Source organism: Pseudopipra pipra, chromosome 3, assembly GCF_036250125.1.
Source record: "Pseudopipra pipra isolate bDixPip1 chromosome 3, bDixPip1.hap1, whole genome shotgun sequence".
Classification (NCBI taxonomy): domain Eukaryota; kingdom Metazoa; phylum Chordata; class Aves; order Passeriformes; family Pipridae; genus Pseudopipra; species Pseudopipra pipra.
In genome coordinates this window covers 24579787-24592673 of record NC_087551.1, presented here as the reverse complement: position 1 = coordinate 24592673, position 12887 = coordinate 24579787, and the positions used below count along the sequence as shown (strand labels likewise).

Here is a 12887-nt window from a genome sequence, read left to right as displayed (position 1 = left end):
GGAAGAACAAAGGAGGCAAGTGCAGCCGGAGCTCTCGCAACAGATGGTTTGAAGCTGACCAGATTTCGCGCTGGCATCCCCTCCCCACCCTCCCGCGGCGGGCAGTGTTCGCACGCACCGGCCCGGCCGGCACCGCATCGCCCCCGCACCACGGTCCTCCTCGCCCGCCCGGCCCCGCGCAGCCCCAGCCCGCGGGTCCCGCATCGCCGCCGCCCGCAGGTGCGCGCCCCCGGCCCCGCCGCAGGGCTGCCGGGCGGCTGCCGGCACGCTCGTCCCGTCCCGTCCCGTCCCGTCCCATCCCATCCCGTCCCGTCCCGCCGCCGCTCACCCAAACTCCCGGCGAAACCGTCCATTTTGTGCGGGGGGACAGTGGTGCCGCAGCCCGAGGCGAAGCCGCCGTCGTCGTCGGCCGGGGCAGGTTCATTCACCCGCGGAGCGGCGGCAGGCAGCGGCGGCGCCGCAGCCCAGGGCTCATAAGCCGCCCGGGGCAGCAGCTCCGGCGGCTCCCCGCGCTCGGCGGCGGGAGGCGGTTCCGGCTCCTCCTCCTCCTTCTGCTGCTGCTCTGCTGCTGCTGCGGGGCCAGAGCTGCCCGGCTCCCTCCCTGCGCCGCGACCCCAGCACGGCAGCGAGTGCCGAGCTCCTCCCGCCGCCGCCAGCACCGCCCCAGCGCCCCGTGCTGTCGTGCTTCCGACTCCGCCCGCCCTGGCAGCCGCCGCTTCCCCTGCGGGCGGGCCGGCCCCGCCGCAGCCCCCGCCGGCGGGCAGGCGGATCGGGGCCGCCTCCGGCTGCGGCTCCCGCGAGAGCTCCCGCGGCTCAGGGACTCCCGGGAACGGGGGAGAGGACGGGCTGCGGGTCGCAGCTCTCGGCCGGGGGCAGCGGCGGTGCTGGGATCAGCACGCCTTCTCCGGGATGGGCCGGCGAGGAGCAACAGCTGAGTTTGCTTTCATAAGCTTGTAGTCATAAGCGGTTTGTGTGAGAGTTAATTGAGCGACTTAATGTAATGCTCCTAGCAATCAAACCAGAGATTTTTTCATACGTGAGTCTCAAAACGTTTGTTCACGCTACTTCGGGGAAGTTTTTCCTCGATATTAAGCCAGAAGAACTGTCACTTCTCTACCCTTATATTTCTTATAACTGTGCGTAAGGAATCACTCTTTCCACTTCAGCTGGCAGAGTTCCTTACCGTCTCCTGTAACTTCCAGCCATGTGCTTGATGTCGAGGGAAAATAGAAAATAGGACCAGAAATTCAAGTCAGCCATGCTGCGTACCATCTAATCGCCCAGCCGAGAGCGTTTCGTATGTTAAGCAACATCATCAAATTACGTGACGCATTTTCTCCTTGGTCAGGAAAAGCTACGTACCCATTGCAATATCCTGTTTTGATATAAGTATTTTCCTGTAATGTATTCAAGCGCTAGCGCCGCAGTCATACAGAGACGGGGATCATTGCCTAATGGGCACGTCCGTGGCATTTGCAGCCGTGCCCTCTAATGATAGGCTATGGATGCTGTTGAACAGGACTGGGGAGAACGCAGCGCTGGAGAACAGCACAGACCTGCTGGTAACAGCCCACACTTCCCCAGTACATTCCATCCGCTTAGGCAAAAGCATCGTTATCTAGCTTATCTGCAATATAAAATAAATCCAAGAGGTTTATGCTTGCTCACATTAGAGAAAAGCGCCTTGAAATTTTTCATCAAAACCTAATCTCCACTGGATTTTCCAGCAAATTTTACTGAGCAGCTGCCACAGCAATGAATTTGAGTGCAGCTGCTTGCAAACTACATTAATAATCCACGGTTGTACATCCTGTAGTCCTGTCAAAAAAGATGGCTTGCAACCGATCTGCTATAAATGAGCCATCATTAGCCACTAACGTCTGGTCTTAATTATTAACAGGTATTATACGTCCTACTTATGCATGCTGTAGAACGGCTGTATATAGACTGCTTTCATGACCTTTTAGCTATGATGAATGGGTGCTGCAATCAGTCCAGTCCAGCCAAAATTCCCTTTAAAATGCTTCATTTTACAAACAAAAGCAAGAAGAACAAGGCACTACAGCTCCAGTCCTAACTCCCCAGCCCCCAGTTATTTCTTGCCTAAGGGCAGGTTTGCAAGATACTCAGAGCATTAGGAGTACAGAGAGAGAAACCTCCTCAAGCTAAGAAAGGAAAAGTGCTCTGGGAATTCAGAGCCTGTGCACAGTTACCTTCAGAAAAGGACCCCTTCCTCTGAAGCAGAACCTTATGTAAATTCTTCAGGTGGGACTTGTGTGCATCAGATGTGCTGTTTTGTTAAACAAAAAAACCCAACCAAACAAAAAGCAAACCCAGCTACTTTCTTCAGCTTTCAGTAGAACCATCCTTCAGATGCACCCGTGAGTGAGACATTGCAAACATCCTTAGGTTTGTAAGTGAAGAAGTTTTGCCTCTATTTATAGACTGAAAACTGAGGCTCAGAGGTGAAGATGGCCTCATGGATCCTTATCTTTCTTACTGAATTTGGTTAGAAGCATGAACAAATACCTTTGATTATCCGTGTCATGCAGACCTTGCGTGGAAGTATATAAAAAGGTTAAAGAGCTGCAGAGAAAACTATTTATTTATAGTGTTATATTAAACATGAGTACTGGAGTACTGTTGAAATCCGAAACTTCGGTTCCAATATTTTTAAAGTGAAGCTGTATCACTGCAGAGTTAAGGAACTGAACAGAACTAAAGAATTTTAAAAGCAAGGAAGTTTACCTTTGTGTGACTTGTTAATTAGGAATTTCGGAAGAGCAAACACTGTCCAGAACTTTACAAAATATGGCAAACTCCAGCTTTTAAATTCTTATGTTTATTTCTTCAGTCTAAGACAACTTCTGCATGCTACATAAATTTCGTGGGGCTTTGACTGGAGCATTAATTTATTTATTGGCTGTGTTTATGGTGTACACATCAGATGTAATTGTGCTACAGACAGGAGCTTTAGCAAAAAAAACCTGCAGTGAATACATATATGGCCAGGTGTAATCTTTAACAATATTACTTGGCTGATGAGGAGAAGAACTTAAGATTAAAGAAAAGTCTTCTTTGTGTAGGTTTCAGACAGGTACTGGCAAATTACTTAACATAGCCTGTAAACTGATAAACAATTTGACTGTTCCAGGTGCAAACCCTACAGAAAGGGTGATTTCTTACCTCCAGTATAGTACCTAGTGCTTAACTTGGAGAAGGGAGGAGTTGTATAGTGCTTTAAGGGATTTAACTTCTGTTTCTTTGTTGACAGTGATTCAAAAACACGAAGCAGAGAGTTGTTACAAAGTTTTAACAAGCTCAGCACTTGTCTCCTTCCAGTTTATATTTTGATGCTGAGGAAAGATTACGCTATTCAGGATTGGAGTGATCCCACCTCAGCTTTCAAATCAGCTAAACATCCAGTGCTTTGCACATATGGATAGTAAATCATGGGTGGGCTTCGCGAACGAAGATTTGGGAAGGACTCTAACCCACATTTGCTACAAGCGCGCTGGTGGCTGAAGAGGCCAGTGCGAGATAGACAAGTCTGGTTGCAAAAGGCACAGCAGAAAGACTCCTTGGATGGTATCAACAAGACACGATTCTTTCTGCGTTGCCTTTTCTCCTCGAGAGTGATCCTGCGTGCATTCTCAAAAGAAGCAGCAGCGTTAGTGTGTCTCCAGACCTCCCGACTGGAGGCCAGAAAAAGACAAATGTGATACCACAGGGCAGGAATTTTACATCAGTTTGACAGATTCACAGTTTAGGAAATCTAAATTCTTGTCTGCATCCTTCCCTCTCTCTGCATTGCACCCCGACCCTTTGTGACTCCTGCTGATTCAGGAGGCATCTGGACTGATGCTGAGGCAGGCAAAGCCTGAGCTCTGCTTCTCAGAATAGCTGGTGAGCAATGAGCTGGTGCCTCGGCTGCAGTAAATCAGTTTGGTGTTACTGACTTCACCGGACAGGGCTGACATACCCTAGTTGAGGACCTGGACATACACACAGTGTCCCTCTTACTAGAAGGAAGTTATGGAAAATACAAACCCCAGAAAGAGGTCACCCTGAAATGCACAGTGGAGGCTACACACATTCCAGAAATATTTACCCAGCCCTTGAAGGAAATAGTCTGTTTTTCCCCCATTGTTTCATTTCTTTGGCACGTTTTCCTTGAACTGCAGGTTTTTGAACAGTACTTCTTGCAAGAATACCTGTGTTTGTCTTGGTGGTTTTTTCAATTGACATAGCTTGGCAACCTTCAGCCTGAGAATTGTTTGTAACTTTTTTCTGGCTTGAATATAAATTACATTTAAGCATTTTCCACTGAGGAAACATAAAACATATTAACAACTGACAATGAAATTGCTGAGATTCTGGTACGTGAAGTTGGGAGCCTGAACCTGAGCCACTTTGTCTTAGCAGTTAGAAAGAGAAATGTGCTTCCCACAGTAATTCTCTTCTCACTCCTGTAGTTTTTCTGGTGCACCTCCTTAGGGCCAGCAGCAAGAGCCCAAGTGCATGGCAAGGAGCAGCCAGAAAGCCCCAGCCCCACGTGTCTGATCCCGCCTCTCTCCTGCTCTCACCTGCAGACCTGGGAAGGGGGAAAGAGGTGATGCTATTTGTAACCAGCTGTGCCCCACAGCTGGTGGTGTAATCAGTGTAGGGTCTCTCCCCATGCTCATTTGAGATGTTGTTCCTTTACAGATATGTGGTGGTCTTTCTGGTGCATTATTTTGAAGAGGAACAACTTTGTTGCACGGGATATTGTTAAATCTCCTAAGTGAGTCTCAGGTTTATAAGAAGTTCCCAGGCGTCACTGATGTAAGGGGAAAAATTTGATGCCTGACCTAGAGGAAAATTAAATTACTCCTCCCTGATTTATAGAGGGTACTTCTCTTACCTCCAACACAGAGTCTCTGGATTTTTTTTTTCTGGGCTGGGATTTTGCCTCCCCCATGAAGCAGCCTAAGGTTCAGCTCCTCCAAATTACCCAGGGGAATGAATCAGCACCTGTAATGCTGAATGGGCTGGAAGGCATTAAGAGTCTTGCCAGGGACTCGAGGAGATCTAAGAGAGCTTCTGTTAAGGGTTTTAATTATGTGTTTAACTAAAATATGACAGGGTTTTTAAAATGGGGACAAATTAACTGCTATCTTCATTAATTTTGATAAAGACACCTAGCTGCTACTGTATAATAGATGTTAGAAGCCAGACTTCTGGATATTGCTGTGTACCTGCTTCACTCAGTTTTTATAACCTATTCTTAGAGGTTTGAGGTTATGGCATGCCTAAGTATGTCCTGGACTTCCCCCATTGCCTTATAAAGTAGAAACAGAAGTTTTCTTTCAAAACAAAAGCATAAAGTTTGCCAAAAGATTTCAAGGGGCTAAATTCTGTTTAGGTGAACTTTTCTGTAGTAGTAGGATGGATCATAGTCTTATTTCTGTAGTGCTACTACTTCATTGTTGATCAACATAAAAACTCGTGAGGAGGTTGAATTTGCACCTATATATAGCTGATCTTTGTTTCCTTCTGCACATTTCCGTTTTTCAGCTTATTGCAAACAGGTTTTGATCACCATTTGCAAAGTTGTTCCCAAATGTTCAGAAATGTCTTCATTTAATAGTATAAGTACAGTTTACGGGCAGGCAAAAAACTGAAAAATTTTTAAAAGTTACTAACAATTTGTGAGGGTCTTTGTAATTGAGACTCAGTAGAGATGGCTTTTGAGGATGTGCTGAGCATCCACTTCCTGAAAAATCCAGCTTATAGGTTGCAGCTTTGTATTGATTATCCCAAAATTACAATTCCAAGCCATTAGTTAAACTTTGTCAAGAACTGCATCGTTTCCTGGAGTCCTCATTAAAAGCACATTTTGGTTCAGATGTAGAACCAAATCTCTGTTAGCTAAAGCTAAATATGGCATTGTTACATTAATGTGTTTAAAAAATGGCAGTCTCCTACAAATGTGACTACTGAGTAAGAGAAAAATAGCAGAGCTTTAGTGGTAATTCATTCACCAGCCCTGGTGGGAAATGAGCAGATTCAGTGTGATTCCTAAGCATTTAAAAATTGGCAGAATTTGAGCAGAGATAGTTGAAACCCTGCATGGACAATGTTTCTTTTTCTCATGAGGGAAAAGGCTTAGCATTTTAATTAGAGAGCAGGTTAAAAATTTCATACTGCAACTTTTTATTGATCTTATTAAGTGAGAAGATCTGAAAAACATTTCAGAAAGCTGGAAAACAAATCTTATCTTCCTTCATCTCTCCCTAATTGGATAAGTGGTCTGGTTTGTCATACTGAAAAACACACTCAGTTGTTTTCTCAAATTAGTGAGCTCCTCATGAATTTATACCTTGGTCCAAGCACTGTAAAAGTCTAATGTCTTACATAAGTGCTAAGTTAAGGATTTAGCTGAGGCATAAATTGGTGTATTGGCTTTGTATCAGCCATTTACATTAGGGCGCATTTTGTTCTCTGCCTCAGGAAAAAATGTGCTTCAGCTTGTACTCGGGAGCACTATGATGAGCTCTGGAACAAACCCTTTTCTGTTCTCCTTACTTAGAAAAATTAGGAAAAGGTAAAGTTAACAGGTCAGCAGTGTTAACAAAGAGTGCTAACTAGTAAGTGTTAAAACTGCTGGAAGACAAGCTGATTTTTAGACTGAGAAGTTAATGGAGATCCCCCTTAGGGACAGAGCAAATTAGCATTACATGTGCGATTTATATTTTTTCCCCCGACTGTTAAAACATCTCCTGTAGCTTTGCATTTTACACAGATCATTATCCACAATAAAAAGCTGGTCTACACAATAAGCCACGTGCATGTGTATGTATCTGTAAATAAATACACTCGTATAGATCCTTCTTCATCAGTGCCGGTCACCCCTCTGTGCAGTTCTGTTTAAGCTATTACTCCTCTGGAACCATTTGTCAATGGAAGGAAGTTCCTGTAGAGAAGTGATACATTACTCTATAGTTTCTTGCTGTGAAGTGTTGATTTTAAAACGGGCTGACAGTTTCCAGCTGACCCCCTAGTAAAAAATGAACAGACGTGGTTTAGGAGGTTTTGGGTTTTTTTTGTCTTGTTGTTATGCCCGGTTTATGGAATCTTTTATTGTCTTTCAACTATACCATACTCAGCAATGGATTCATCTCTTATGTTTGGCCCTTTCCCCTCTGAGAGCTCAGGATTCTTTCCCATTTCCATTTCTACATTTTTAAGCTGTGACAGCCATCCTATTGCCTAGTTATTAGCTAGCAGAGCAGGTGTGCAGTGTTTTAGAAAGGGTAATGCTAGCACCCTAATTCAGTGAGCAGCACAGTGATCATCCTCTGTTCTACAGACTGCAAACATCAACAAAGATGTTAGTGTAAGATAAGAGGCTGGAGAATGAAGACCAAAAACAGGTCAGCAACTGAAATAAAGTGGAAAGAAACTCTATTGCCATTAAAAAATATTAATCTTGCAATAATATCTATGTATAGATAACTTGGATTAAGAGTAAGGCTGCTCTCTGAATACCAGCAGTGCACAACTGAGCTTTTAGGCATTGGTATCTTCCGTATCTGCCATATCAGACATTTACTTTACTGCTCCATGAGAAAATGTAGATCTAGGAAGGAGCTTCTGCCATGGTCTAGTAACCACAGCGGTGTTGGATCAAGGGTTGGACTTGATGATTGATCTTGGAGGTCTTTTCCAACGCGGTTGATTCTGTGATTCTGCCAGGCTCTTGGACACACACCGTTACTGCGTTTGCAGGATGGGTCATACAGAAACAGTGTATCACATGTAAAGTCTAAGAAGGTAACTGATTGTGTGTTTGTGAATTAATATCAGAACCATCACAGTCAAGAAAATAAAAATTCTAATCTTGGTTCCTTAATAGTCATCAAAGCATATGTCTCACCTTAGTATCTCCTGCTTTGAGAAGACCTTCAAGGTCAATTAGGCACTGGTAGTGGAACTAGAGCAGTGATAATTGACCTTTCTTTGGACCAAAATTCTAAAGACTCAAAGATGAGTCTTGCACCATGATTCCTAGACATGGGTCCCTAACAAATGTAGCCAGGGGAGTTAGATTTTCTGTAGTCAAAGGCTGTAGATTATTACTTATTCATAATAAGGCTGTCTTGGGCATGCAGTGTGTAGTTGGGGTGAATGAACTCATTTTCAAATAGATTACCTGTGCCTGAAGAATAGTTAATGAAGCACATTTTTTTAATTTCCTTTACCTACCCTACATTTAGTAATTATAGTTCCTAATTAATGACATCAAGAGTTGAACTTTGGCTTTTAAAGCACCAAACCCATGCTGTGCTGTAGACACATTTACATTCCATTTATGCAAGTCACCCAATTAAAATGTACTCATAGAAAGTATATAATACACCCAAATGAATACATTATTTCCCCTATTCATCTGCTTTCTTTGCTTTTCAGCAGAAGTGAACAACCTTTCCCTTTACCCCAAATGGGAATTCATGGGAAAAAAAAAAGGCAAAAAAACCAAACCCAACCCTGAAATAGGCAGCAAAAGTAAAGTAAAGGAAAACTTCTCAGGTCAAATTAGTGAATTAGCATTCTTAAAAAAAAAGAATTGGGAAAAGGAAAGCTTTCCTTTTAATTTTGCTTATATGACTGCATTTAAAAATTGAAAAAATGTCGTAGAAGGAGAAAGTAATTTGAAATTTTCCATGCTGCCACATGAAAACAGCAGATGGCAGCAATAGAGACAGTGTGCATCAAAACCCAGGGTTTGTCTTCCTCACTTCAGTGGGTAGGCTTTGAATCATTTTTTGGCTAACATTTCTTCTAGTTGGTCCTGAAAATGTACAAAAGTAAAAAATTTTCTTTTAGGCATATGATCTCAATGTCTGTGATCTTCATCCTGGAAAGGTATTTCTTGGCTTAAGTCTCTCTGGACTGGCACTCAAGTATCCTTGTCGTTTATCTTTTGTGATTTATAATGCTTGAGAAATTGTGCTTAAGGCGAATGCCCAGAGCAACTTGGTCTTTTTATTTTGTTTTAAATGTAATATTGGTAAATAAGGACATTTCTTCCTCAAAAACATGCTTCTCAGACAAAATCCCTTGTGTGACAGGGCCACAACTCCCAGAGTTTTCTGCTGGATACGGAGAATGCATTAGGCTGGAGACAAGATATGAGAACATTGCTGCATGAGCATCATGTGATGAATAAATGGAGTCACAGGCAAAGGCAGTCCTTCTCAAAAGACAAAGAAAAATGCCATTCAAAAACTAATATTGCCAAAGTTGTGAGACAGGCATTGAAAATAAAAGTTTCATTTAATATCCAGGTGCTCATAAATTCATCCTTTAAGTAGCAACCAGTGTAGGGTAGATTTCCACAGGTAGTTCGGGGCATTGACATTAGGTTCTGTAGCTCCCTGTTTTCAGAGGTATGATGTGTTTCAAGGAAGTAAAACTTGAACTGTGAAGTGCAAGTTTCCTTTAGGGCTTCATAGTCAAGGAAAGCAAGTGCATTGTGACAGTAGAGAGTCAAATTTAGCAAAAATATCTCAAGTTAATAACTCCTGTAACATTATGGAATGGTGTGTCATGCTCTGTACATTCCTTTACCACATTTCAGATCAGGCAACCCAGTCCTCTTCAGAGGACATTTCTAAATGTTTCTAAATGTTGGGGTTTTTTTCTCTGTACTTTGCTAATTCTTTCACTATGTTCTTTTCTACTATGAGATTTAAGAAGTTGTTTAGCTCAGACAGCCCTGCCAGGTTGACTTCTTATTCCAGTCACAACTGGTGGTGATTTTCTGAAGGTTCTTTGTTTCAAATTTAAAAAAGAAAATTTCTAATGTCCTCATAGAGACTTTGAAGTTCCAGTCCTGCATAAGTTCCTGTGTAAGTTTTCCTCTCTTGTTCTGTATCTCTGCATGCTTTGGTTGAGGTATGCATGACAATGAATGACATTTTCTTTCTGAATAAAAGATGCATCAGACAGATTACATTGACTATAAATACTATCTTCGTCTGCCAAATCAAAGGATTTAGAGATGTCTCTGGCATTTTTTCATGTGGAAAACCTTGTGAGCTGTTCCAGCCGTTATAATTTATGAAGATCAAAATCTACTTTAAGTGTACTTTCTACAAAGTCTGTCAAGCCAGAATCTGGGCTGGGAGAGGATGGATGACAGCATAGGAAAGGGAGAATTCTCTATTTTTCTTGTTTCAGTATGATTGCAACTATATTTTGTACTTCAGGTACTGTTCTGAAGCCCAGGAGTGGATGAAAGCATGGAGTGTGCCCAAGTCTTTTACCAACATGGAAGAAGCAGATGAGCATCCAGTCCTCTGGTTTAAGAGGAGATTGTAAAGATAACAGAAAAGTGGAAAAGGCAAAAAGCATCAGGCACTAGTAGACCTTAGTAGTTCAATGAAAATATCACTACATAGGCTATATGTAAATGAAGGTAGATAAATGAAGCAGTGGAAGCTTGGTTGTGATGACAGGTGTTTGGAAGGAATTTTAAACTGTTCTAGCTGGTTCTACATCAGTAAAAAAGGGATTGATTTTGAGGACTGCAAAAAATGTATAAAAATTAATAAACCAGCAAGAAAAATACAGGACTGCAGCAACTGGGAGAAAGAAAACATGGAGGAAAACATATTAATTATACCTGACAACTGGAGTACAGCAACCTTTCTTTAACAGACATGGAGTCAAGTTAGTCGTATTTTTCTTGTTTTCTGTGCCTTATGGGTTTATGTTCACAGGAGGAATACTGCTGAAAACTGTGTAATTCTGAGGACAAGTGAAAAGCTGCATTTGAATCATCTGTATGTAGCCAAAAAAATTACTTGCAAGCATTTCAAGTGCTACTATCTTTCCTCAAGGTCCAGAGAGGAGTTGATGGGCAGATACCACTTTCTCACTCTTCTCATCTGTCCATTGCATGGACAGCTGCATCTAGCAAAATCAAAACACTGTCCTACTCCAGCAGCAGTGCTTTATTCCCATTCCTACTCAACTATATAAATGTAGGATAGAGAAAATCCTGACTCAATAGTATGTGTCTCGCAACTGGAGGAAAACTACATGATGCACAAAGGGACTTTCACCAACAAATTGGCATTTCTCATGCAAACTCATTCCCATTTAATAAAACAACCATGGGTTTTTTTAAATAGAAACTGTTATCTGTAAAGGTTATTGGAACCACATTATAGCTGGAATGTGAGATTGTGGAATAAGCACAGTTTGAATGTAATGTGAGCATATGGATGAATAAAATGCTTTTAGTGTACTTGGAGTTGCCTGTGTTTTATTTTTTCTCAGCATTCTTCCTGTGTTCATTCCTGTATTGTCTATACTGCTTATTTAAATAAATTTGATGTGGTTTTCATCTGAAAAAAACAATGAGGACCATATATGCCTTTTAAGATAGAATTACCTTTTTAGTATTCCTGCTGCTTGCTATATGATTGCAAGTACAGTTTATCCTCTAAGTTCATTGCAGCAGAAGAATTTGAATCACCACTGGAATGCATAAGCAGAGAAACTCTACCAGCAGTGAAGCCCCTCATCAAAAAGAGCTCCTAGTAGTTTTAAGACTGCATTATGGCTTGGACTGATTTTGTGGTGATTTTTGTTTGGTTTCTTGCCATTATTCCAGCAAATACAAAGATCAAAGAAAGAAAGATGTATTGATTGGCTCAGATCTGGTCAAAAACTAGATTTGTGTCTTCTAATGTAACTAACATTTTACAGATGGCTTGGTTCATGTTAAAGCTAGGGATGCATGTAGATTGAATTATCAGAGGATTAGAACCAGCTGCATTTGGTTTGAAAATATTTTTATGTGTATTCTGTCCAGCCAAACACACAGAGCGGGCTCTTGCTGAAGAATTCTAGCAAATGCCTAAGAAAAAAACCCATGAAGGTCTGCCTCTGTTTACCACTGGTTACCTTTCCTTCAAAGAAAACATGTACGTGGTTGAACTCGTGTTCAGGTCCATAACTCTCATCTTTGACTGTGAATTAACCATAAAAAGGATCAGATTTGAAGCGTTTACTTGAATAAAACTAGAATCCAGCCCAGTATCTGTAGGAAATCCACAGGACACTGGGAGTGACTTTCCAGTTTCCTGCCTTGTATTTTGTGCACCTTCATAAAGGGATTTGGAACAATCTGATTCTAATTTTGTAATGTTTTGCACTGACTCTGCACATCTCTAAAAGACTACATGCAAATCAATGAAGAATAAGCACCAGTGAACAGTGAATTCATCTGCTAGCAAAATTATGTTTAATTATTTACTTCTTCATATTCTTAATATCAAAATAATTTCATAATGTCTTAGGACACACAGATGTACCAAACACAATGCTAAAAGAGTCTGTCAATTTTCATTGTTAAACTAGATTTACCCCATTCAATTTATTTAAAGCTCTTTGAAGATACTATTAAAAGAATAGTTAAATTATAAAAGTATTCCAAAGATATGTATAATTAAAATACTAACATCCACATTTGCAGCCAAATTGCCACCATTAACCAGATAGAACAAAGCTAGTTTTTCTAGCATTAGTACTATATAGTTTATTCTATTCCAGCTTCTAAAGTTCATTACTTTTGAAATTATGAAAAACAAGGATAAATTCTGGCTTAGTACCTTTGAAGTCTGCTGTTGTTGATATCCACTTACTACTGATATCCACTTATCTGATTATTCTGGATGCTTGTCTTCACAGAAAATAATTTGCTGCAAGATTCAGAAATCTTCTGCTAAGTTAAATTCTCTTTGCATATATGTCTTAGATTTTAAAATATATTATTAGTAATGCTTAGTAAGACCAGGTAATTTTTAAGGGGTGATTCTTTTCAAATGTCTTAT

The 12887-nt window shown here is 41.5% G+C and overlaps 1 protein-coding gene and 1 long non-coding RNA gene across 3 annotated transcripts in view; one reads left to right on the top strand and one right to left on the bottom strand.

The window, feature by feature from the left end:
* Nucleotides 1–661, bottom strand: part of EML4 (EMAP like 4) — a 153724-nt gene extending 153063 nt beyond the window's left edge. Inside the window, exon 1 of one of the 2 annotated variants that reach the window (XM_064648343.1) lies at nucleotides 329–661. In XM_064648343.1, the coding sequence (XP_064504413.1) occupies nucleotides 329–353 (25 nt within the window). In that variant the 5' untranslated portion in view covers nucleotides 354–661. The remainder of the gene's footprint in view (nucleotides 1–328) is intronic. The other variant, XM_064648347.1, reaches the window with a different exon arrangement.
* LOC135411123 (uncharacterized) lies at nucleotides 646–11296 on the top strand. The gene is made up of 2 exons (XR_010428993.1): nucleotides 646–1562; nucleotides 10254–11296. It is a non-coding gene; the product is annotated as an uncharacterized LOC135411123 (long non-coding RNA).
* Nucleotides 11297–12887: the final 1591 nt, after the last annotated feature.